The sequence below is a fragment of the Xyrauchen texanus genome, chromosome 21 (assembly GCF_025860055.1).
Source record: "Xyrauchen texanus isolate HMW12.3.18 chromosome 21, RBS_HiC_50CHRs, whole genome shotgun sequence".
Taxonomy (NCBI): domain Eukaryota; kingdom Metazoa; phylum Chordata; class Actinopteri; order Cypriniformes; family Catostomidae; genus Xyrauchen; species Xyrauchen texanus.
In genome coordinates, this window is record NC_068296.1 from 27,856,475 (window position 1) to 27,881,794 (window position 25,320).

General features: G+C 44.8%; 1 protein-coding gene across 1 annotated transcript in view; it reads right to left on the reverse strand.

Moving 5' to 3' along the window:
* LOC127661937 (cadherin-13-like) overlaps positions 1-25,320 on the reverse strand; it is a 562,582-nt gene that overhangs the window by 234,208 nt on the left and 303,054 nt on the right. Inside the window, exon 6 of the mRNA XM_052152905.1 lies at positions 10,967-11,111. Coding sequence (XP_052008865.1) covers positions 10,967-11,111 — 145 coding nt within the window. The remainder of the gene's footprint in view (positions 1-10,966; positions 11,112-25,320) is intronic.

Consider the following 25,320-nt stretch of genomic DNA (forward strand, 5'->3'; position numbering starts at 1 on the left):
GTCACCCTACAAAAAAGTACTGATGCCTAGTTGGGAATATGAGAAGAAAGAGCGCAAAAGTTTTGGATGGAGTGTGGGGAAATTAGTAAAAGGTATGAGACTGGAAGAATTCAGATGTGCTCCAATAATTCCTTTATCTCCAATGCCACTGTGGGTTATGCCCCAACTAGAAGTTGATTTTAAATTATTAGAAAGAAGGCAAGAGGAAGGTCCTATTGATGCTGAAGTATATGATGTAAGGAAGTATGTGGGGTCAAGATATGGGGATTATATGCACATTTATACAGATGCTTCGAAAGACACAAAAACAGGTCATGTGGGAGCTGCATTCAGAATTTAAGTTAAGTGTATAACAATAACAGGATATCAGATTACCTATCAGTGTTTACTGGAGAGATGTTTTCAATAATTATAAGATAAGATAAGTTCCCCTTCTGTCGCTCTCTCCACGTTGTGTCAGAGAAGCGACACTAGGGGTCTCTCTTGAGCGCCGATATCCACCTCTGGACTATGAAAAAAGGCCAATGAGAGTTGGCAACCAGTATTTGCATGTCCCGCCCCCGGACATACGGGTATTTAAGCGGCGCAAATACGGGAGTTCATTCAGAAAATTTCTTCGGAGCCGATGGTCGTGCATGAACTCTGCTGCGAGTTACACACCAAGTTCCTGGTTAATCCTCTGACGCTCTGCATGCTGTTGGATTTGACGGCGCATAACAGCGGCTTTCTTCTTCGTGCACGGCTGTGCATTCTTGCCCCTGGGCGCTTCGACAGCGCAGACAACTCGAAAGAGTTATTCTAAAAGAGTAATTTCGCTCTAAAGAGAAAAACACAGCGGCGTTGAACGTCCTTCTCAGGACGCGTCTTTTTAAAGACGATATTTCCGCCCCTGTGTAGTTTCTGGATGTGGTTGATGTCTCCCCACCTCTGACAGTCATAAAAACTGCCTTGCATTCCTGGGTTGCGATCACACGCAGGCAGCGTTTTTATGAATGGTCTATGTTTTCAGTGCGAGAACATAGCCATGACAGCATTGCGGTCGTAGGCTTTCTCTTGTAATGAGAGAAAGCCGCCCCCGCGCCTCGCCTCCTTCCCACGGGATTGAGGCAGGCGCCGTGGCGATGAAAACGATCTGGGGACAATGACGGGCTCCGTTTCGCCGGGTGAACCCCTCGAAACCCCCGCCTCCCGGCACGCTTGCTTGTTTCTGTCCGAGCTCGGGATGAGCATTCTCTCCAATGGGTTATGTTTTCAGTGTGAGAACATAGCCGCGGCAGCGTTGCGATCTCTGCTTTCTCTTGTAGTGAGAGAGAGCCATCTCAGCCGCCCCCCGCGCCTCGCCTCCTTCCTATGGGATTGAGGCAGGCGCCGCGGGCGATGGAGAACTATCTGGGGAGAATAACAGGACGCTTTCGCCGGGTAAATCCCCCCGAAAACCTCCCGCCTCCCCGGCACGCTTGCCTGCTTCCCTCGAGCTTGGGATTAGTGCGGTCCGCTTAACGGCCTACCGTCCGGTCCCTCGAGCTCCCCAGCATTGGATGATGACATCACCGCTGCATCGGAGAGCGTAACAGCGGCGTCAGATGCGGATAACTCGCCTGGGCCACCACCTTCGGGTCTCCGCCCAGTCTGAGCCTGACGCAAGAAGGTCCGCTATGCCTCCCCGGGCTTAATTGGTTCCGCGGGCATGTGCGCCACTCACAGCCGCGCCCCCCCCCTGGATTCCTTCCCGGACGTGCATGACGAGCTGAGCAAGCCCAGCTTCCTCGCTCCTCCGCTCTCGCTACCCTCGGTGGTAGAACGGTCCCAGACCGCTCCCCCCTGCACGCCATGGCCCCCTCCTGCAAGTCCACCTGGCCAGGGCACTTCAAAATCTGCACTTGGGTAGTCCTGTTCTTGACGTGCTGCAGGAACTGCACTCAAACAGGCGATGGCCACTCCGTGGTCCAGAAACGCAACGATGGACAGGCAGTACGGGAGGCAGACAAAGCACGCTTTCTCAAACGCCCCCATCTCCCAGCTCCGTCCATTCGGTGACACCACTTGACGACTTCGCCCAGCAGTCCTCAGTGGTGAAGAAACAGACGAAGGCTATTTTCAAGCAAAAAAAAGCATCCTGCCCTGCCACAAACCTGCCGCCAGGGGCCATGCCCTGTCTGCTCGCCGAGGGCGTCCTCCTGCGGCTTTCAAGAAAGAAAGAAAGTGGTGCTCCGCCTCAACTAACAAGTGAGTGGGCCCAGCTCTCAGCCCCAGCGTTGAGCCCCCCGCAGAAGTTGGACGCCCATCGTCTCACGGACCCCCTTGAGGACCCAGAAGGCTCCCAGGCACTCCTGAGATGACAGACCCAGAGACCGAGACGTTAGCTCCGGAGCTGGTAAGACCACTCCGTTCCCCGGTGGAGGGCCGGGAGGAGAATTTTTTGTTAAATTCGTTACACTCTATAGAGCTATTTCCTTGTTGCCTCTGGGGTCACCTGGCCCACAAATGCCGTTCTCACAGCACTCTGCTTTCAGGCCTCAACAGTCCCGGCTCCATGTGCCTCAGGTGTCCCCGCCTTCAGCCTCACGATTGTTCCCCGGCCGGCCGCTTCAGACGAGTCCAGAGGACGCCAGCATCAGACCTCCTCCTCAGTCACGAACCCGCCCCCTTCCGGGTGCGCGGAGTAAGGTAAGTGCTTTGAGTTTATTCTCAGCACCGGAGCCTCGGGACGCCACGTTGCCTCCCGATGCCACGTTACCTGTTCCGCACCGCTGCGAAGCCCCGCCGGGTACATCCAAAAAACTTGTCCCCTTGGTGCCCCTAGCACGGAGCTTAGAGTGGCTTTCACTGCCCAACCCGTCACGCTGGCTGCACCGGACCATTCGACTCGGTTACGCAATTCAGTTTGCCAGGTCTCCGCCCCCCTTCGTGGGCATACATTTTTCCGCAGTACACGGCCAACATGCCCATTCCCTGCGTGAAGAAATTGCCTCCCTTCTATTAAAGGACGCGATAGAGACTGTCCCTCCAACCGAAACGAAGAAGGGTGTCTACAGCCCTTACTTTGTTGTACCCAAAAAAGGCGGCAGCTTACGACCGATCTTGGACCTGCGAGTTTTCAATCGGACCTTGTCCAAACTCCCGTTCAAAATGCTCACCCAGAAACAAATTCTATCTGGCATCTGGCATCTAGATTGGTTCGCAGCGGTAGACCTGAAGGATGCATACTTCCACGTCTCAATTTGCCCTCGACATCGACACTTCCTACGGTTCGCGTTCGACGGCCAGGCATATCAGTACAAAGTCCTCCCCTTCGGCCTGTCTCTGTCCCCTCGCGTCTTCACGAAAGTCGCAGAGGCAGCTCTTGCCCCGCTCCGAGTAGCCGGCATACGCATACTCAATTACCTCGAAGACTGGCTCATACTGGCTCACTCTCGAGAGTTACTATGCGCAAACAGAGACCAGGTGCTCAGGCACCTCAGCCGTTTGGGGCTTCAGGTCAACCGGGAAAAGAGCAAGCTCTCCCCGGTCCGGAGCATCTCTTTTCTCGGTCTGGAGTTAGACTCAGTCTCAATAACAGCACGTCTCTCCAACGACCGTGCTCAGTCAGTGCTGAAATGCCTCGCTTCCTTCAAGCCAGGCGACCATGACACACCTGGACACTTGCTGTAGGGGAACTCCTGCCAATAGAAGAGAAAGGTCTGTCCAAGGGCAGAATAAGTGGCGGCAGAGCGGCGTGATAGCTACGCAATTTGTGCCACGGCGCATTCCCATCTCGGGAATCCAGTCTGAAGCCAGTGCTGAAGCGGTCTCATATGCATCAACCCAAGCGGCATGACTGCCGGTGAATGACTCCAGACAGTTCAGCACCGATTTTGCGTGCTCGCTTGTGAGGCGCGTTATCATTGAGACCGAGTTTAACTCCATGCTGAGAAAAGAGATGCTCTAAACCGATGCTCACGTCTTTATATAGACGTTTAACATCAATGTGTGTGCTCTATTAGAGAAAATATACTCTTTAGAAGGAATATACACTCTTTTAGTACTGTCAAAGCACCCAGGGGCGAAATCTGCACCCGTCGTGCAGAAGGAGAGAAAGCCGCTGGAAAAGCGCCATATACCCAACAGCATATGCTTTTTAAGAGATGAATGGAACAGCAGTAGTATTCAGCTTGCTGATAGTACAACCGCTCTGCTCCGAAGAAAAAATCTGAATGGAATTGCATTCCAGCTCCTTTTATACCCGGATATCCAGGGGAGTGGCATGCAAATTCCACTCGGCAATTCTCATTGGCCTTTTCTCAAAGAATGAGAAAAGGCCAATGAAAGAGGAGTTCGGGGCTATAAAGAGCGACCCCCTAGTGTCACTACATCAACACAATGATGAGTGAGTGAGTGACGGAAGGGGAACCTAAAATTATTCTTGAATTACTAAAAGTTTAAAAAAGTTTTTAAAAAGGCTCAGAGGACTAGAATTCCCAAACGTTATACATTATTATTGAGCTGTCCAAATTCAACTTATATTGAAGAATCTAAAGTGAAATGGAGGAAGATGGAAATGTATCCAATGGGGGAACCTATTAGTATATCTCTGTTCCTACCCAAACAAAGCAAAACATTTAAAACAATAGATTATATTTGTATTAATAGTACTTTTTGAATTTGATTAAAAAAAGAAAAAAAATAGTACAATTAAGAAAGATATAGTTAATTTACAAGAAATTGCTAAAGATCCGGATTTCATGACAAATAGATTAGATAATACATTTAAGTTTTGGACAGATAGAGGTCTGACAATATATCACCAACTGTTCACTGATAAAGGAATGAATACCTTTTCAAATCTAGCAAAATTATGAGCTTCAAAATTCTCTCTCATTTTTTTAATTTATTATTTACATGTAAGAAGATATTTTTTAACAGAGATATTTATTATCTGCTGAATATCTACATTTAGATTCTCAAATAAATAATTTATCACAAGGGGTCAATTTTGTGGATTTCTCAGATTTTATTTGTAAGTGCACTTTAAGAGACACAGGGGAGTGACTTGATTGCATCAGAGATCTAATTTTACTCACAGCTGATTGGTTCAGCATCTGTTAGCGATCTGTAATCCAGAACAAAACTTGCTACGGAGCAGGTTAGCCATGTACCATAAGTTACTATGGAGATGAACACCGCTATAAACTGACCAACTTTCATGGTACCTAAAACCTGGGGTTGAGGCAAACAAATCTAAAACTTAGCTGGCTAGCCAGCGAAACCGGCTTCATGGTACAGGCCTCTGTACTGAAGATTCTTCATTCTCCGTTGACCTGTTAAGGTAAGCTGGTTGATATAAAAAATGTGTATCTTGGTGCTGAAACGACACCTCAAGCCACAGTTGGCCTTGCAACTATTGACAGATGATGATCGACAATGTCTGGAAATTACAAAACCATGGAGCTGTGAAGGTGCCAACTATATTAAAAAGTAGCACAGGGTATGAAAGTAGCACCAGCCATGTCAGATAATTTTGCTCATCTTCCTGCCACTGTGGTAGGCTAACTGCAAGACATCTCATGACACATGACCATAGATGCTGTTAGACACAAAGACACGTGCTTTAAGAAACACACTTAATTATTTTTTGAAGAACAAATCAAAGAAAAGCCATTGATGCTGCGTCTCTGATTTTAGATCTTAATTTGAATGAGTAATTTACCACCTGTTGTAGATGGATACTTCTGTGACAACACATGGAAGGGTAGACATGTCGTTTGGTTACGTATGTAACCTCCGTTCCCCGAGGGAGGGAACGACACGTTGTGTCGGAGAAGCGACACTAGGGGTCTCTCTTGAGCGCCGATATCCACCTCTGATCTATGAAAAAAGGCCAATGAGAGTTGGCAGCCAGTATTTGCATGTCCCGCCCGGACATACTGGTATTTAAGTGGCGCAAATACGGGAGTTCATTCAGGATTTTTCTGAGGAGCCGGAAATGGTCCGGCCACAACAGTGGCTCGGTTCAGCGACATGGCGGAGGAAAGACACAACGTGTCGTTCCCTCCCTCGGGGAACGGAGGTTACATACGTAACCAAACGTTCCCCTTCTGTCGCTCTCTCCACATTGTGTCAGAGAAGCGACACTAGGGGACCCATTCCAATCTTGCCATGTGCTGAACCGTGTACGTGAACTGCCGATACAGAGGCGGGCAGGGATTCATCCAGTGCCACGCATCATCTGTACCCGGCTGCACGTACCCTTCCCCAATGCCCCATAGGAACATCGGGATCCTTCTAGTTACCCTGAGAGGGGAACAAGGCGATGTTTGCCAACATGGGAACGGGCCAGCCTGGCTGGGCCTCTTTTCTCTCTATGTTTCTCGCATAGAGCAATCACGGCCGGGGCCCTTACACGCATATAGGGAAGGGGGTCTATCCCAGACCCTGCGGAGACCACACCTGCCCTTTTTCTTGGGGAGGAAAAGTGGTAGACACGTCACACGGCCGTCTTAGGGCTCGTGTGGAAAGTATGGTGCGGTGGTAGATCCAGCCTCGAAAGGGGGGAGTTGCTACAGCACGGCGACCGGGGCAGCTGTAACTGCCTAAGGGAGACACGGGGGTCCGCTCGTAAGGGGACAGAACCGTGGAAATACACACAGGGGGAGTCCGAGCAGGAGGCCTTACATGTGGAGCACCTATACCAGTACAGAGTAGCCAACAGGGTACCCGCAGTGGCTTGGGTTGGTGAGTTCCTCCGCTGAACCGCGGACCCGGAGGGCTGGGGAGGAATCGACCAGGGTCCCGACTCGGAGTGGGGCGCCCTGGGAAAAAAGGCGCACTACTTAACCTTGACGTCAGGAAAAGGGCGCTGGGCGCAAGCGATCCACCCGGCCGGTCGGTCTACGTGTTACCGAGTTCTACAGGCTCGGACCTGACAAAACACGAGACGCAACCGACTCAACGCAGAGGTTGAAAAACCTCGCGTAGGTGTTGGGTGTTGCCCAACCCGCGGCTCTACAGATGTCTGCTAGGGAGGTGCCCTTGGCCAGTGCCCATGAGGACGCAACACCCCTTGTTGAGTGAGCTCGGACCCACAAGGGTAGGGGCACGGCCTGGGTGTGATAAGCCAGTGTGATGGCGTCAACAACCCAGTGGGCGAGCCTCTGTTTGGAGACGGCATTCCCTTTCTGCCGTCCCCCCAAAGCAGACAAAGAGCTGCTCAGAACGTCTGGTGCTCTGTGTGCGGTCCAGGTAAATGCGCAGGGCGCGCACTGGACATAGCAACGAAAGGGCTGGGTCTGCCTCCTCCCGAGGCAGCGCTTGCAGGTTCACTACCTGATCTCGGAATGGTGTGGTAGGAACTTTGGGCACATAGCCCGGTCGCGGTCTTAGGATCAGACGGACTTAGGTCTGTCCAGGGTCGGAGTGTTTTGAGGCAGGCGGGGGTGATCCTTACCCGATGCGTGCCGTGGTGCCATGCTTGTCTCGGGACTCGAGTCTGGAGCCAGTGCTGGAGTTGTCTCATATGCATCAACCCCAGCGGCGCGACCGCCGCGGAGGACGCCATATGCCCCAGGAGCCTCTGGAAAAGTTTTAGAGGGACCACTGTGCCTGGCTTGAAGGAAGCGAGGCAATCCAGCACAGACTGAGCACGCTCGCTCATGAGACGTGCTGTCATTGAGACTGAGTCTAACTCCAACCCGAGAAAAGAGATGCTCTGAACCGGAGTGAGCTTGCTCTTTTCCCAGTTGACCTGAAGCCCCAAGCGGCTGAGGTGCCGGAGCACCTGGTCTCTGTGTGTGCATAGTAACTCTCGAGAGTGTGCTAGGATAAGCCAGTCATCGAGGTAGTTGAGAATGCGGATGCCGGCTACTCGTAGCGGGGCAAGAGCCGCCTCTGCGACCTTCGTGAAGACGCGAGGGGGTAGAGACAGGCCGAAGGGGAGAACTTTGTACTGAAACGCCTGGCCGTCGAACGCGAACCGTAAGAAGGGTCGGTGTCGTGGCAGAATTGAGACGTGGAAGTACGCGTCCTTCAGGTCTACCGCTGCGAACCAATCTAGATGCTGAACGCCAGCCAGAATATTTCTCTGCGTGAGCATTTTAAATGGGAGTTTTAACAAGGCCCGATTGAAAACTCGCAGGTCCAGGATTGGTCGTAAGCCGCCGCCTTTCTTGGGTACAATGAAGTAAGGGCTGTAGAAACCCTTCCTCATTTCGGTTGGAGGGACGGGCCCTACCGCGCCCTTGGCTAAGAGGGTCGCGATTTCCGTGCGCAGGGAACTGGCATGCTTGCCGTGTACTGCGGAAAAGCGGACGCCCCTGAAGGGGGGCGGGAGCCGGGCAAACTGAATTGCGTAACCGAGTCGAATGGTCCGGTGCAGCCAGCGTGATGTGTTGGGAAGCGCAAGCCACGCCTCCCAGCTCTGCACTAGGGGCACCAAAGGGACGAGTATTTTGGACGTACCCGGCGGGGCCTCGCAGCGGGGCGGAACAGGTAATGCAGCGTCGGGCGGCTTCATCGTGGCCTGAGGCTGAGGTGCTGAGAATAGACTCAAAGCACTTACCTTGGGGGCGGGTTCGTGACTGAGGAGGAGGTCTGATGCTGGCGTCCTCTGGACTCATCTGAACCGGCCGGCCGGGGGACAGTCGTGGGCAGGCGGAAGGCGGGATCACCGCGTCCGGTGTACCGGGACTGTCGTAATCTGAAAGCAGATTGCTGTGAGAACGGCATTTGCGGGCCAGGTGACCCAGAGGCAAAGGAAATAGCGCTTATTGAGAATGTGGGTACCACAGCCCCCATAAGGGGGTGTGGCAAATGAAAAAACAAAGGATTCTCCTCCTGGCCCTCCACCGGGGGACGGAGCGGTCTTACCACCTCCGGAGCTAACGTCTTCGGCTCTGGGTCGGCTGTCTCAGGAACTCTTGGGAGCATTCCGTGTCCTAGAGGGGGTTCGTGAGACAGGGGGCGTGCACCGCCTGCGGGGTGCTCGACGCTGGGGCTGAGAGCTGGGCCCGGGTTGAGGCGGAGCAGGAGCTGGTTTTTTCGCAGGGGGACGCCCTCGGCGGGCAGACGGGGCAGGGCCCGTAGCGGCAGGTCTGCGGCGGGGCATGATGCTTGAGAGATGGCCTCCGTCTGCTTCTTCACCGCGGAGAACTGTTGGGCGAAGTCCTCGATGGTGTCGCCGAAAAGGCCAATCTGAGAGACAGGTGCATCCAGGAGGCGGTTCTTGTCGGCCTCACGCATCTCGACCAGACTGAGCCAAAGATGGCGTTCCTGGACCACTAGGGTGGCCATCACCTGTCCGAGTGCCTGCGCTGTGGCCTTCGTCACTCTCAGGGCGAGGTTGGTCGCTGAGCGAAGGTCCTGCAGCACATCAGGATCAGGTCCACCCCCGTGCATGTTTCTGAGTGCTTTGGCCTGGTGGACTTGCAGGAGGGCCATCGCATGCAGGGCGGAGGCAGCGCGTCCAGCCGCACTGTAGGCCTTCGCGTTAAGCAAGGATGTTGTCCTACAGGGCTTGGAAGGGAGTACAGGGCGGCCACGCCAGGAGGTAGGGCTACCGGGGCATAGATGGTACGCAACTGCCCTATCGACCTGGGGAATCGCCCCGTATCCGTGGTGCTCTCCGCCGTCGAGGGTTGCGAGAGTGGAGCGGGTGGCACCTAGACGGGCGGAGAGCGGGGCTGTGGGGAGGATGGAGGGTTCCAACCCCACGCTTACGGCGGCCCGGGAAAGCATGTCAGACATCTGAGCGTCAGCCTCAGCCTGGGCCTGCTGGCCCGAAGGCGGCAGTCCAGGGGAGTCCTCAGCATCAGACATCACACTCTCCGATGCAGTGGCAAGCTCATCTGCTTCGGGCTCGGGAGGATAGACAGCCGGGCCGTGAGGCGAGCCGCTATCGCCGCGAGCGTTTACGGGGACCAGCGAGCGTGTCAGGGAACGGGAGGTTCGCGGGGGGCTACCCGGCGAAACCGCACCCGCTGCCGCCCCCAAATCGCCCCAAGCGCCAACCGCATCGTCCTCAATCCCGTGGGTGCAGCTGGGGTGGCTTGCTTTCTGTTGAAAGCAAGCCGCGACCGCAACGTGGTCATGGTCATGTTCTCGCAGTGAGAACATGACCATGCACTTATTGATGTAAAGGAGAAAGCCGCTGTTGTGCGCCGTCAAGATCCAACAGCATGCAGATCGTCAGAGGAAACAGGAACGTTTTAATGTGGTGTGTAACTCGCAGCAAACTGCAGACAGACCATCGGTTCCGAAGAAATTTTCTGAATAAACTCCCGTATTTGCGCCGCTTAAATACCCGTATGTCCGGGGGCGGGACATGCAAATACTGGCTGCCAACTCTCATTGGCCTTTTTTCATAGATCAGAGGTGGATATCGGCGCTCAAGAGAGACCCCTAGTGTCGCTTCTCCGACACAACGTGGAGAGAGCGTCAGAAGGGAAAACGTGGTTATATTTTTGCCATGTGACTGAAGCTTGGTTTTCATGGCAGTGTGGCACAAGCAAACACAGAACTGCTTGCAACTGATCCACTCTACTCTATCATACTGTATCTTTGGAACATGCAGGAGGCTTCCCTTGATATTGGAGCGCAGACTACAAAACTGATGCATCCTATTTGAATGCTGGATAATTTACTAGTTGGAAGCACTGTTACAGTAAGTCAAACCTCTCAAATGGTAGGCAGTTCCAACATGACAAAGAGCACTTAAGAGGAAAAAGAAGTTTGTTGGCTTGACAAAGATTTAACTGAAAGTTTAAAATACATTTGAAAGTGGATGGAAGGATGGATGGATGGATAAATTGAGGATGTGTTCCATCAATTCAAACCAACATCATCTCTCTAACCACTACTTCTATCAACAACCTTTAGACCCTTAGCCATCTCTTATCTTGACTTTCTTCCTCCAGTAATCAGTTCCCCAGACACGCTCATTCTACAGCAAAACATGAGCACTGTTAGAGGAAAGCTATAGGTCAGGGAAGCATACCTGTGGGAGAGCCCTCCAGGACTTCCCCAGAGTACCGTGGCTCTTTGAAGACCGGTCTGTTATCATTCTGGTCAATAACAGACACATCCAGGTCCACTGGTCCCTCTACCAGCTTACCACTTAGGTCAGTGGTAGATACCTGGAGCTGTTAGAAAGAAAGAGAGAGAGACAGAGAGAGAGAGATAGTATATGGTTAACACAAACACAACAAAGAAAATATAGATTACATTAATAAGGTATTTCTACAGTTCCCTTCAGATGCCAGGCATGTGAAATTTGACTAATTCATCTCACGACATGAATCAAACATTTACATCTTAAACAAGCCCCATGGAAAAAATGTTAGATACATTTTACATGAAAAAACGTCAACAAAAGACATGCACATTTTTATGTTAGACAATGATAATAAACACAGCAAAACTGAAGATAAGGTTCACAGATGTTTTAAATAACTGGTTTTCATATGTTTTTTCCTTCAGGACTCAATAACAGGCAGCCCAATACCAACATTTTTTATCATATTAAACAAAAATCTTCTTAAAATCAAATATTGAAATATATAGATTTCTGTTTTTCTTAAGACAATCATTTACCAGTGAAACGACATGGTGGTTGGCACAAACCATGTGTATCTTTGTTGCAAGAGCACCTGCATTTAATGTATCTTGTTTTGTTTTTTTGTATTTTTAACTGGCATAGATTTGTTGACAGTTTTCAAGGATAAAGACATGTCCCACAGCCTTTCCATGTTGGCATCTGCCTAATTTGGCAAGCTTCTACCAAGTTTTAGATAAATTTGCGACAAAATAGAGCTTGAATGCATGCAAGTACAGTATGCCTTTTTCATTTTACATATTTTCAATTATCTCCCCAGCTAAGTCAATTTTCTCCTAATGTTTATTTTTTCACTCCACTTACATCCTATGGAGCTTTTTCTTAGCATTTGGCAGACAAAGATATTAAGGCATGAATTTCAAAGAAGCTGTTAAGATGTTTTAAGATATTACAGACATTACAGTATGCTATCCTTTTAATCAGCTTTGAAACTAGTATTATAAAAAGCATTATACAAATAAAAATTACTTGACTTTGATGTCAGCAACAAAATATATGAGACATGTTTTCTTCTCTCTTTCTTAAAACCGGTATGCATATTAATTTGCTATCCTAAATAAAAATGATTATAAGGTTGGTTTCATTGTATTATTTGAAAGTAGCATTATTTTGTCTGCAACCCTATCAGAACAGACCTGCAACCCAGTTCATTTCACACTGCTTTCTCTCTCTCTCTCTTTCTCTCAAACCAAACACTCACTGGAATATGAAGTAGAGATGGATAGGTATATACATAACTACTGTAATTACTTTTGAAATACCGTAATGACCATTGTGGCGAGCAGAGCGGTGTCTGGGCAGAGCGAGGTCTGGAAGATAAATGGTGAGTGAGTTCCAACTGTGTGCCACACTGGTCTCGTGTTCCAGTAAGAGGTGGTGGGAGTATTTAAGGAGAGGAGACGGCGGCAGACGACAGAGAAAGATGCACAAAGCTATGTATGTGTTAAATGTTTGGCTGAAAAACCTATTGTGTTGGAGTGTATTTATGTAGATGCCGAAAGGATAACGTAGTGTGAAGCAGTGTGTTATTGTGTGTGACTCAAAATTGCAACAATACATGTCTACGTGTTTTGTCAAGCTGGTCCCAGCTTCCTCCTTTCCCAAATTGTTACACTGGAGCTGAAACCCGGGAAGGAGGAAGGCGGGACTATTTAAGGAGAGGAGACAGCGGCAAACGAGAGAGAGAGATGCATACAGCTATGCATGTGTTAAATGTCCGGCTGAAAATCCTTTTATGTTGTAGTGTATTTATGTAGATGCTGAAAAGCATAACGTAGTGTGAAGCAGCGTTATTGTGTGCGACTGAAAAGTGCAACAATAAAAGTCTAAGGGGGCTGTCAAGCCGGTCACAGCTTCCTCCTTTCCCAAATTGTTCCAGCCATTATTTAATTTAGAAATAGACAGCAGTCTCTTACGTCTTTAGGCATGCCTCATGGGTAGTGGCTACCTATGCTGCTTCTTGTCAGCAATTATTGAGAGACCTGAGTGTAGATGAGTGTCTTTTTGTGATTGCAGCTGATCTGCAGTATGAAAGCATGTCTGCTCCAATGGTGTTGTAGAGAAGAAATACAGTAGGAGAACAGATTACTAGTTCTTATAAACACACACACTCTTCTTGCTTGTCTTGCTGCAGGATATGGGGTGGGGCAAGGCATTGTAGTGATAATCACACGGTCAACCAAATATGTGTGTGCTAGTGTCAGATGGCCCCTTCCTGATTTTGAGGCAACAGTTAGGGAATTTCACCATAACAACATAAGAACGATCCAAGAGGATGGTTAAATTCACAAAAAAATAAACATAAATGTAACTTAGAGGGAGTTTGCCATCTGACTTATCTGAAGGATTTGTGAGATTTTTGATAACTTGAAGAGCCTTTGGTCATTAACACAAGAAAAACACAATTATAATACAATTTATTTTATTAACACAAGATAAGCAAGAGTAAATACTACAACTACTGAATGCTACTAATGAATAAATATGCAGTACTAATGAATATTAACCAATAACTAGATAAGAGAATACTGGATCAATACATGGAACAATAAATGGAATAAACACAGAATGGATAAATTCAATGCTGAGTTGAATAAAATATAATTATATGGTAGACAAAATTCTTGGGGGAAAGAAAACTTGGGGTCTATGGTAAATAATAGTGGTCTCCCACTGAAGATAAGTCTCCCTAAACTTTTACCCATGCTTTATTTCTTTTTCAAACCTCTTTCAAAATGGTCTAGGTGTTATTCTGAACTTATAGAGACCAAACAAATGGTTCTGAAATGGTTAAGCTATCACCCATACATTCATTTATTTGTTAACAGGTCAATTCCTATGAATGTACAATCAACTGCAATTAACATAAACAACTCTGTAAGTGAACATGGAGTGTATGTGTTGCAGTTTGTGTCCATTTCAAGGATTTCAAGCATATGCAGTGATGAAATTGTCCTTTTTTGAGGCTTTTCTTTAGGCCCAAACATAGTTCACGCAAATACGTGAATGCAAACACACCTTGCTAGACAAGCTCTATTCCACGTGTCGTTACGTAGTTAAATGTGTCATTGTTCAATTCATAACCCAACGCAGGTACGCATTGTATTCTCTGCATTGCCGTAAAGGGTGCTAGAGTGGACTTTCTGTTTTCAGTCAACAACTGTCATGGCGGAGCAGTAATTTGTGGAAAGTCTTAATTATACAATCATATTTGACTCTTCATCCCCTCTTTATTCGAATAAAACAGCGATAGAAAATGCTTGGCAAGAAATTGCAGCTTCCCTAAATTCTGATGAAAACACTGTAAAGAGAAACTGGAAACAACTATGGGACCGATTTGTCAGATCCAGGAAGAAATGGGAAGGCGTCCGCAGTGGAGATGCCTATGGATATCCAGTCATTTTGGACATGCTGGAGTCAAATTTTCGTGATTCGGTAATGTTTTTGAAATGTGACTGATCATAAGAACGTTTTATTATTGTTATTAAAAGCAAACTTAAATGAATACCCTTAGCATACCTGTCAAAATTATCTGATTATACTGTATGTAAACAGAAGCAAAGTTAAACCATGTGCAGGTCAAAATTTAGCAGATGCTTTTATTGAAAGAGATGTAGTAACATAAACCCATTGGAGCAACCTGAGGTTAAGTAAAGGTACCACACACGCACATGCACGCGCACACACACAAGCAATCTCTCACAAAAACACAAACACACACACACACACACACACACATTATTTGCATTACTACAGGGTTCAAAACAATAAGTGTTATAAAGAATACATATCTAATGATGAAAGATGTGTATTTTAGGTAAAGTTAAAAAGTATTCACTGTACCTTTATTACTAATCCATCTCAAATCTGTCATGTTTGCCTTTGTGGCTCTTGCAGTTTGAGACAGATCAGGAAAATAGAGAAGTCCGACACCATCCAGTACCCCTGCCCACATCTTCCCTCCCTATGTGCCTCAACCACAGACTACTCTACAGCCAGAGACCCAACAACAGTCTGTTAAGTTTTACTTAACTTTTTGAAGGTCTGGTGTTCCCAGCATGCACTGGGCTTGAATAGTTAATGTGCTTGCATTGTTTCCCTGTTTGCAAGTTTATTAACATTGTTTTTGTTGTTACATTTGGTAACTCAATGCCACAGCGGACGTGCTGTCACAGCAGGCGACACTCAGCAGAGTGTCGTAAACAGAAGCAAAGTTAAACCATGTGCAGGTCAAAATTCTCCAGAGTGGAGACTCCACCCCCAGGTGGTCCAGCTGATTTGGAGTCAATTCGGCAAAGCACAGATAGACCTGTTTGCTTCCCGGGAATCCTCCACTACCCGCTCTGGGAGGAGGCAGACCCAGACCTTATCGTTCCTGTGTCCGGTGCGTGCTTTGCGCATCTACTTGAATCACACGCAGAGCTTTAGACACTCTGAGCAGCTCTTTGTCTGTTTTGGTGGACGGCAGAAAGGGAACGCTGTCTCCAAACAGAGGATTGCCCAGAGGACCATGGATGCCATCGCATTAGCCTACCACACTCTACAAGGAGTGTGACATCCTCGTGGGCACTGGCCATTGGCACCTCTCTAGCAGACATCTGCAGAGCAGCGGGCTGGACAACACCCAATACCTTCGTGAGATTTTACAATCTCCGGGTTGAGCCGGTTTTTTCCCATGTTCTTTCAGGTACAAACAGGTAGAGTTTGGTAATACGGAACAGCTGGCCAGGTGTATCGCTTGCGTATAACTTTTTTTCCTTCTTCTGTGACGAAAATGTGCACTTTTACCCCCAGTCGATTTCAAAAATTCAAGGACCCTGGATGTCCTTCCTCCCTAGCCCTGTGGCTCACGAATTTGGCCAAGGAGTTTGCAGCCAGACCCACTACGGGTACTAATATAGTACTGGGATAGGTGCTCCACAGGTGCCCATTACTCTGGTAACCCCCTGTGATGTATTTTCTGCGGTACAGTCTCCCTGTCGGCAGACCCATGTCTGCCTAGGGCAGAGCTCTCACTGCCACTGGTTGCTGTGTTTGTAGAGCTCCTCCCCTTTGAGGCAGGATCTACCACCGCACCATGTGCGGCTGGTGAGCCACATTTTGACATCCCCTTTTGGGCAGGATTTTCTCCCTGAAAGTATTGGAAAGGAAAAGAACACCTTCGCCGATGCGTATAAGTTGCGTATAAGATGGCCCCAGCCGAATCTAATACTGAAAAAACATAGTGCTGGCACGGACCTCAACCCCATTGAAAGTCTTTGGTATGTGCTGGAGAAGACTTTACGGAGTGTTTCGACTCTCCGTCATCAATAAGAAATGTATGCAACTCTGGATGGAAATAAATGGTTGTAGAAACAATGTCATGACGAATACTGCCATAATCAAAGCTAAAGGCTGTCCAACTAAATATTTTAAAGCATGCAACTTTTTGGCCAGGCAGTGTAGTTTTTACTAGAAAAACTATGTGCAAAAACTTTTTTTTTGTTGTATTTTATGTAGTTTAGCTAAAGTTACTGTAAGCTATTTTTTATGGAAAGGTATGAAAAATATTTTCCTATTCCCTGAAAGATATTAATGTAATAAGTGTCGGTCTCTCTGACAGCACTATACTCACAGCACAATATATACTATACTAAACAAAAATATGTCAGTGATAAATGACGCATTCTGCCTGTTTATTGTTTTGTGCGTTCTCATAGTATTGTAGCTGCAGCGAATTATTGAGCCATAACGCATTACAATGCATTTTTGCTTTGTTTTCATAACAGTTGTTGGGTGAGGATGCTATTTTACAACCATTATTTGTAACAACTGTTTCTGCCATCAATTATGCTCATTTTGATATTTTTGAGTTCAGGGTTTTGGAAAAGGGAGTGTGGCTAATGAAACATTTCAATACCTTAGCCTGATGGTGGAAAAGTTCTTTTTGATTCACTTACATGAATCAATTCTATGTCTCCACAGTAACACGCTCAACAAGCCACGTGATAAGATGCACAGATTGACAGTCTCAGACGCGGAGGCAACTGAGATTCATCCTCTGCCACCCGGATTGAAGCAAATCACTAAACCGCCACGAGGACTTAGAGGACATTTGGGAATTGGGCATTCCAAATTGGGGAGAATAAGGGGAGAAAATAAAAAAATACAAATAATTGAAGATTAATTTTAATATCTGATACATAGCTAATGATAGAACTGTACATATTTTATGCATCTATATGCAGATTGTAATAAAAGCCAACTATATTTGTGATCTCTGGGATAGAAGGTCCTTTTTTATTTCAATAAATTTCAATATATTTGTATTTATTTTTTAATCAAAAGTGTTTTTGGCCTGTTTGGGCTCCAATAACATCAACATAGGATTATCATATTGCAATTGCATTTTACAAAAACTTATTGCATATCGCATATCTCCTCCATATCATGCAGCCCTTGCTTGTTTGGACTGATATTCAAGCTTTGTTTCTTCACAGCTTATTCTCACTATCCCATTTTCTCAGCTCATGTTGGCCATGTTAGTAATCTTCATCCAGAAGCAAAGAGTCGAACCACAGAACCCAAGGTGACAAAAAAATAATTCATATGGAGAAAGAGAGAGAAAAAGAGAGATATGATTCTGTACGCAGTCTAAAAAACAGATAAAACTGTGAGAGTCCTGTGAGGAAATTGAAAGTAAATATCAAAAAGAACAACAGTGAGGGGACACATTTGGCGACGTGGCGGGAAGGGATTTACAGTACATGAAGTAAAAGAGAGAATGAAGATTTATCTGCTTCCCACAGAGTGAAGTTTCACAAGGGCCCACCCGAGAGTGCGGTGATGGCTGATGTGCTAGCATCTGCCTCGCCTCTTTGCCTCAGTCTCTGAGCCCCACTGCCTCAGAGCTGGGCCTCCCCAAAGCCCACATCACTTATTCATTCCTCCCTATCTTCTTGCGGCATTGTAACAGTGAGCGTTCCGTGCACACCCGGGAGCTGCACATCCAAAAGCAAAAAGGCAAAACGCACAGCACGTCATGTCTCTCTACCTCAAGTAAACACAAATGTGCACACTTGTACACTGAAAACAGTTCCCCAGGCCAGATACGTTACTTCTTACTTGACACTCCTGAGCAATTGGCCCACAAAACACTTAAACCTGATGTAAATCACTCTCATCAAAGAGCTTAGAACTTCTACTGCTGGGCAACTTTGACACTCTCCTGTCACATAGCTATTTTTTTATTTGGGTACCTACGAACCATGACAAAACAGTACTTTGAGGGTTCTGGGGGAGAAAAAAAAAGAAAACGGAGCTTTTAAGAATGTGTGCCATTGAAGTAAAAATGAAAAAATAAAGAATGTTCTGTCATTATTTACCTATCCTCATATCATTCCAAACCCATTTGACTTTCTTTCTTTCGTGGAACACAAGAGGTGAGCTTTTGAAGAATATTCTGGCCACTCTTTTCCATATAATTAAAAGTGAATGAGGTCTGGGGCTGTCAAACTAGAAATTAATAAATAAATAAAATATCATAAAATCATAAAAGTGGTCTGTATGACTATATTTCAAATCTTCTGATATCATAAAATAACTTTATCTGAGGAACAGGCTGAATATGAAGTCAATATTCAATTATAACCTTCCCACTCATTGAGTCATCAGGGGGACAATATTAGGCAGGTGGTTTTAATGTTGTGGCATGATGCCGACTAAGCAGCGCCAACCCGCATCTCAGAATAGCATTCTGAGATGATATTCTTCTCACCACAATTGTACAGAGCAGTTATCTGAGTTAGACTTTGTCAGTTCGAACCAGTCAGATTTGTTTTGTTTTTGGCAGCATTCGGAGTAAATTATAGAGACTGTTGTGCGTGAAAATCCCAGGAGATCAGCAGTTACAGAAATACTCAAACCAGCCCATCTGGCACCAACAATCATCCATGCGATTATCAAACTCTTGACTATGCAACTTCCCTGGCTCTGAACTAGGACATTTAGAGCTCAAATTAGCGAACTATCCCTCCCAGCAATGTTAATGGATGATGAGTCTCCCCTCCTTTCTCACCCTGGTGGAAATGACCAATGATAGCACTTGCCATTTTGCATTATCCTAAGAGCCCATCAGGAATGATCCATTACGCAGATTGGCCAGAACGGGGGAGTTCCTCCCTCTGCCAGCACATTACCCGAGTGCTGCACACTGCGACCGCTGCCAGTAATGAATTACATCACTCTCTCTTGCTCCCACTGTCTCTCGCAGAGGCATGGGTCAGTCTCTTTTTTTCACCCCGACCAGAACGGTCATGAGTCTGTTCAACAGATCTGATGCTCTTAATGATACAGACTTCCCACATCACAATTTATAGCACTAATGGTTTGATTCATCATCACAGTCTGCTACTCTCCACTCTGGTATTCAAAGAGAGAGAAGGGTAGAATTTATAAGCATCCATTTTCACCCTGTCTTCATCAGATAGAGCGCTGACTCCATGGAATGTGTGGTAGAAGGTGGCATATAACCAAACTCATTGTGTCTTTGACACATGTCAGATACCATAGAAGTTCTACACTAATCAAAATGCATTGATTTTACATGTGGTCTTTAAATGGTTCGTAAAATACCTTTTTGCATCTTCTTTTCCTTGAGGTCCACTTGAAAATGATGGTAATGTCAGTGAAGGTTTTTTGCACCACAAACAGTCACTATTACGTTTTATATGACCATTTTCCACATATGTATTTCCACTTTTATATAAATGCACATTTCACATATGAAATGTGTAACTACACTTACTCACAGGTTTGCTGTTGGATCCAATTTATTTTATTATTATTATTTAAAATGTTTTTGCTCTATCCATCAATAACAGCCTTTTTACAAAACATGCATTATATTGTGATAGCTTCACAAAACAATCCATGCTGACATTTGCCACAGACACTGTTGAATGGATATGTAATTAAATGAAAATCCTGTCATTATTTAAACACCCTCATATCATTCCAAACCGTTTGACTTTCTTTCTTCGAGTAGAACACAAAAGGAGATATTAGGCAGAATGTTCAGTCTCAGTAACCACACTTTCATTGTATGGAAAAAAGATGCAATGAAAGTTAATGACTGTCAATAAGATTCGCCTTACATCACATATGGGTTAGGAGAAACACAAGGTAAATTGACATTTGTAGGTGAACTATCCCCTTTAAGGTCTGACTGAAATGATCAAGGAAAAAAAAAATTACTTTCATTTACTCTTTTTCTAAAGATATTATTATCATTCTGAAATAATAATAATAATAATAATAATAATAAATGTTATCCTTCTTGTGGTGTATAGAAATAATAGGTTTTGTTGGTATGGGAAGGAAGTTTTGAGTTCTGAAAGTCAAAGGCTGTTCTGATAGTACATAAATACTTTTATTTAAAGAAAAGTCTATTTTTCATGATATGACCTCTGCCCTCCTATAGCGTTCAGAATCTGCATACATCTTTCCTATTCGTGGGTCAATTTTGACCTGGTGGAATTCAAGCTTATAAATAATTAATGATTTATACCATCATACCATTAATGATGTTTTTTACATAATACATTTTCAGCACTATAATAATATGTTAATATTAATACATTCTGAGCTAACATGAAGCAACATTGAAAAAGAGTATAATTATAAATGAACATTAACCAAGATTAATAAATGCTGTAAAAACATTGTTCATTATAAGATTAAGATATCTAATGCATTAACTAACATTAACATAGAAAATTATTTTATAAATTTTTTTAATTATGTATGCATTTTCTATATATAAAAATCTAATGCAATACAAACTACTTGCAAATTAAGTGAAAGTACAGCGCACATATTACAGCAGATATCAAATATCATTACAACCAGTCAGACCCCCTGATGTGCCTAATTTTCAGGAGATGTATGTACACAGGCATCCATTGTATCAAGTATGCAATCATCCATAAGGAGTTGGAGGTGCCTGTTATTATAGTTAACGAAAACTCTAATTAAAACTAATAAGAAAACATTTTAATTGACTAAAATAAATAAAGATATGAATATTAGATAAAAAGAAAAAAAAAATCTTGAAATAAAACAAAACTGAAATAAAATAAAAAACATACATTCATTTTCATTTAATTTTTCCATCCAGAATAATGTGAATATCAAGAGCAAAAAATAACTGTGGTTTTGAACCATCAGATAACACCACAACAATAGGTGGAGGTTTTCTGAGCCAGGCCTACACTGAGTCTGCAAAATGTTCGAGCTGAGTTTCAAGGTAAATTGATGTAATGGTGGTTGGCAGAAAGCAAACGAGGGCTGTGTAATACTAGGCATTCCTTGACTGTGAAAAAGACAGTAGAAACAAGGTAACGATGTGAAGCATTAAAGTTAACAAAAGATGTTAATGTGTCTTGAAAGGTCACACGCCTGGGCCAATAGTTTGAATTAGTATAAATAGGTGTGCATGGTGTGGTGCGAAAGTGCGAGTGTGAGGCGATCATCTGTTTTGAGACTGCTTGCGGGTCCTTGAATAACGTATAACGTGTGAGTAAGGGCAGCTGGTAGAGTGTGTGGTGCCACCCTAGGGTAAATTGGTGCCCTTAGCAGACAATATGCATTTAGGGAGCGACGGTACTCTGTCAATCCACAGACTGTCCCTGTGGCATTAGATTATATTAGATTTTTTCACCTGCCTCACAAGCATTCATTTAACGTTTAACTAATTTAACACATTTTCTCTGCAAGCGGAAGGCTGTCATCTGGAGCGCACAACAGAACAACCACATCTTTGGAAGATAGGGTCTTCTTGAAGGTTAACAAAAAGTTGTTAAGCAATTGAAAATATTTCAAACACATGCATACAGCAACAGTACACTTCAAATATAATGAATATCACATTTATAATTTGTATGTACATGCACGTTTACATACACATTATGAAATAGATAAACTTGTGAGCATCACCATATCTGTTCTTTCATGTTTGTGTACATTTTTGAGGACTTGCAAAGAGTTGTCAATTAAAAACAAACAGAAGGCTTCTGACATGCACTCCCTCTTCCTGTTCTTCACATTGTTGCTCACACTTTTAATACATAATTTGCATACATAGACCTTCAGTGTTGTACTTTAAATGTCCATCACATTTTCTGTTCATGTTACCAAATACTTTAATGATACTGGATTTCAGTTTTATATAACTGTAACACATTTCAAAAGTTCAAGTAGACATTTAGGACCATTATTGGTATTTGTTTTTCTCCCTGTTTATTTTAAATTACCATGTTATTTAATGTTAATTTTGTTCCTTTGTTGGCAGTGTTTGGAAATACGTTTATCTCAGTAGTGATGTGAGCATGTTGCATTGCTTCTGTGTACAATAAATAATATCTTGGTTAAATCTGTATATTTATTTGAACACTTATTACACTATCTCTGTTAGTAAGTTTGTCTGTTTGTAAGTTTAAAAGTACAACCAGAAGTGTGCCATAAATCTAATATTCATCCATTTTCACTCAGTCATCTGAAGTAATTCCTAAAAAGGTAAATCCTTTAAAATAAAATGACTAAAACTTAAATAAAAATAAACAATAACTAAATATAATTTGATAAACAATATAAATAAAATGAAATTCAACTTAAAATTGAAGCAAATAAAAAAAATAAAGATCAAAAACAATACAATAATAATACTGCTGTGGCGCAAGGCAAATCTTACGTAAGCCAACTTCAAAAGCAACACCCTTTGCATATGCAGAAGCCTCTCAAATGTCACAGTGCCTTAAATGCACCAATGATATCCCAATCTCTTTCCCCAAAGAGACGTAGTCCTTAACTGGCACTCTTTGACGTTCTTACTGCTGTTGTTTTCCTCTCTCTCTATCTAGCATGTTCTTTTATGACTCACATCTGAGGGGTGTTTACATCCCTGTTAAGTGCACTTAAATCCTGCTGGCGTTCACACAGTGCAGCCCCTGTGAACACAGAAACACGAGAGACAGACAAGTGTTCTCTTGTGCTCGCTCACCGCAGTCAAAATGTCCAGATTCTAATGACAATAGGGTAGTGGTTCACAACAGGTGGGTCAAAACCCAAAAATTAGGGGAAAACAATGCTTCATGCAAATAAAAAAATAACAAATAACTAACCATATATCCAAGCACAGGCAAAATAAATAGGCTTATCAACATGTAAAAGGGTGTAGAAAACCTTTCCCATATTTTTTTGTTGTTGACATTAAAGGCTGTGCTAACTAAAGGCCAAAATCCATAAATAGAGGCGCTTCTAGCTACGCAAGCTTGATTTTTGTGCATTGTTATTTCCAAAATGTGTAAGACAACAAACGTTGTCTCAACGTTGCAACAAGAGATGCTATGGTGGACATTAGTGTGAACTGTCCATGTAATGGCGGAGCATCAGTTTGAACGGAATATGGCTAAACAACTAAGTTAGTCAACATACTTATTGCAACTTACTTGAATAAAAGCATATAATCCAGCTATAAGGCACAGACTTTTGAACATAACTTTATCGCCCCCTTGAGTACCAAGGTTGTTTAGTACCACAGCAACGCAAGAATGCACATTTAGCATGTTCAACTAGACGTGTTTAACATTTTTAATCATGTGGTAGCATCTAAATGAAGTAAAAAAAAATATTATCACCATTAATGCAGCACCGGTGGAGAGAGTCAGCAGCTTCAAGTTCCTCGGTGTCCACATCACTGAGGAACTCACATCTGCCATGCCTGTATATATGCATATTATCTTTTTTTATTTTATGGTAGGCTATGTGTATTCTATATTGTGTGTAATTATGTGTACATTTGATATGTAAATTGTGTTGGGCAAATATGTTGTTTATCGTAAATTGGTATATGTCTCATCACTGTCATGACTGCTATGTTGCTCGGAACTGCACGCATGACAATAAAGTGATTTTATTTTATTTAATATGACTGAATAAACCTGGTAACATTAGGACACGCCAATAAAAGTAATTTTAAAGTCGGCATGAAATGGAAGTTGCAACTGAGTTTACTTCCATATTTCTGAGTGAAACAGCTTATCAAATTAGAAAAAAAAATGTAGGGAGGGGATTTGAGTTTATCCATTGGTTGTTGATTAGATTGTGAAAATATATGCGCTGCATAGCGGAACGGAGGCAGATCTGAATGCACGTTTGCAGTGGACACACACACCCCTACCACCATACTGCTCAAGTCACAGCTGGTTATAGGTGAAACTGAGCAGCGATCTCAACAGATTCATGATCAAACTGACAACATAAATGCACAAGCACATCGCGGTCTTTGCTTACGAACTGTCTGTAGCCAGTCTGTCGGAAGAGGTCCACTTCTGCCCTGTAAAATGTCACCCTGATTTGTTCCACTACCTCGGGGTGGAGTTTCCACTCCCCTGTCGGTATTTTCTGTCTGGACAGTAAATCCGCTCCAACATTCAGGCATCCAGGGATATAAACTACTCTGATTGACAGGAGCTTGCCCTAGGCCGAAAGGAGAATCTGCCATGCCTGTCTGTTGAGCTGGCGTGAACGTAGACCTCCTTGATGATTTATGTAAGAGACTACTGCTGTGTTGTTCACCCACACCAGGACATGGCAGCCTCTCAAATACTGGAGGAAATATTTCAGAGCCAGAAATACCACCATCAACTTGAGGCAGTTGATGTGCCAATCTAGCTGATGACCCTCACATTCCCCTTGAGCTGGACGACCACTTAAGACAGCACCCCAACCCTTCAGGGAGGCGTCTGTCGTTAGCAATTTGTGATGGCAGGACGCACCTAGAGTGGGACCCAAAGTGAGGAACAGGGTCTGAACCACATAGAAAGGGTACAAAGCGCACGGTGCGTAACCCTTATCTGCCTTGGGTGACTGGCCCTAGGATGAAATCCCCTGGCTTTGAGCCACAACTGAAACGGTCTCATGTGCACAAGGCCCAAAGGGATCACCGATGACTCCATGAGACCTAGTATTCATTGATACTGATGAACAGTGCAACCATGGCCTAGCCTGACATTGCTCAGGGTGTTCTAAATGGACACGATTCGAGCAGGAAACAATTTTGCCCGCATCATGATCGAACTCCATACAACACCCAGATAGGTAATTTCCTGAGTGGGAGAGAGAACCCTCTTTTTGACGTTGAGTCTCAGACCCAGAGAAACCCGATGAGCTAAGACGATATCCCTGTGCTGAACTGCCAG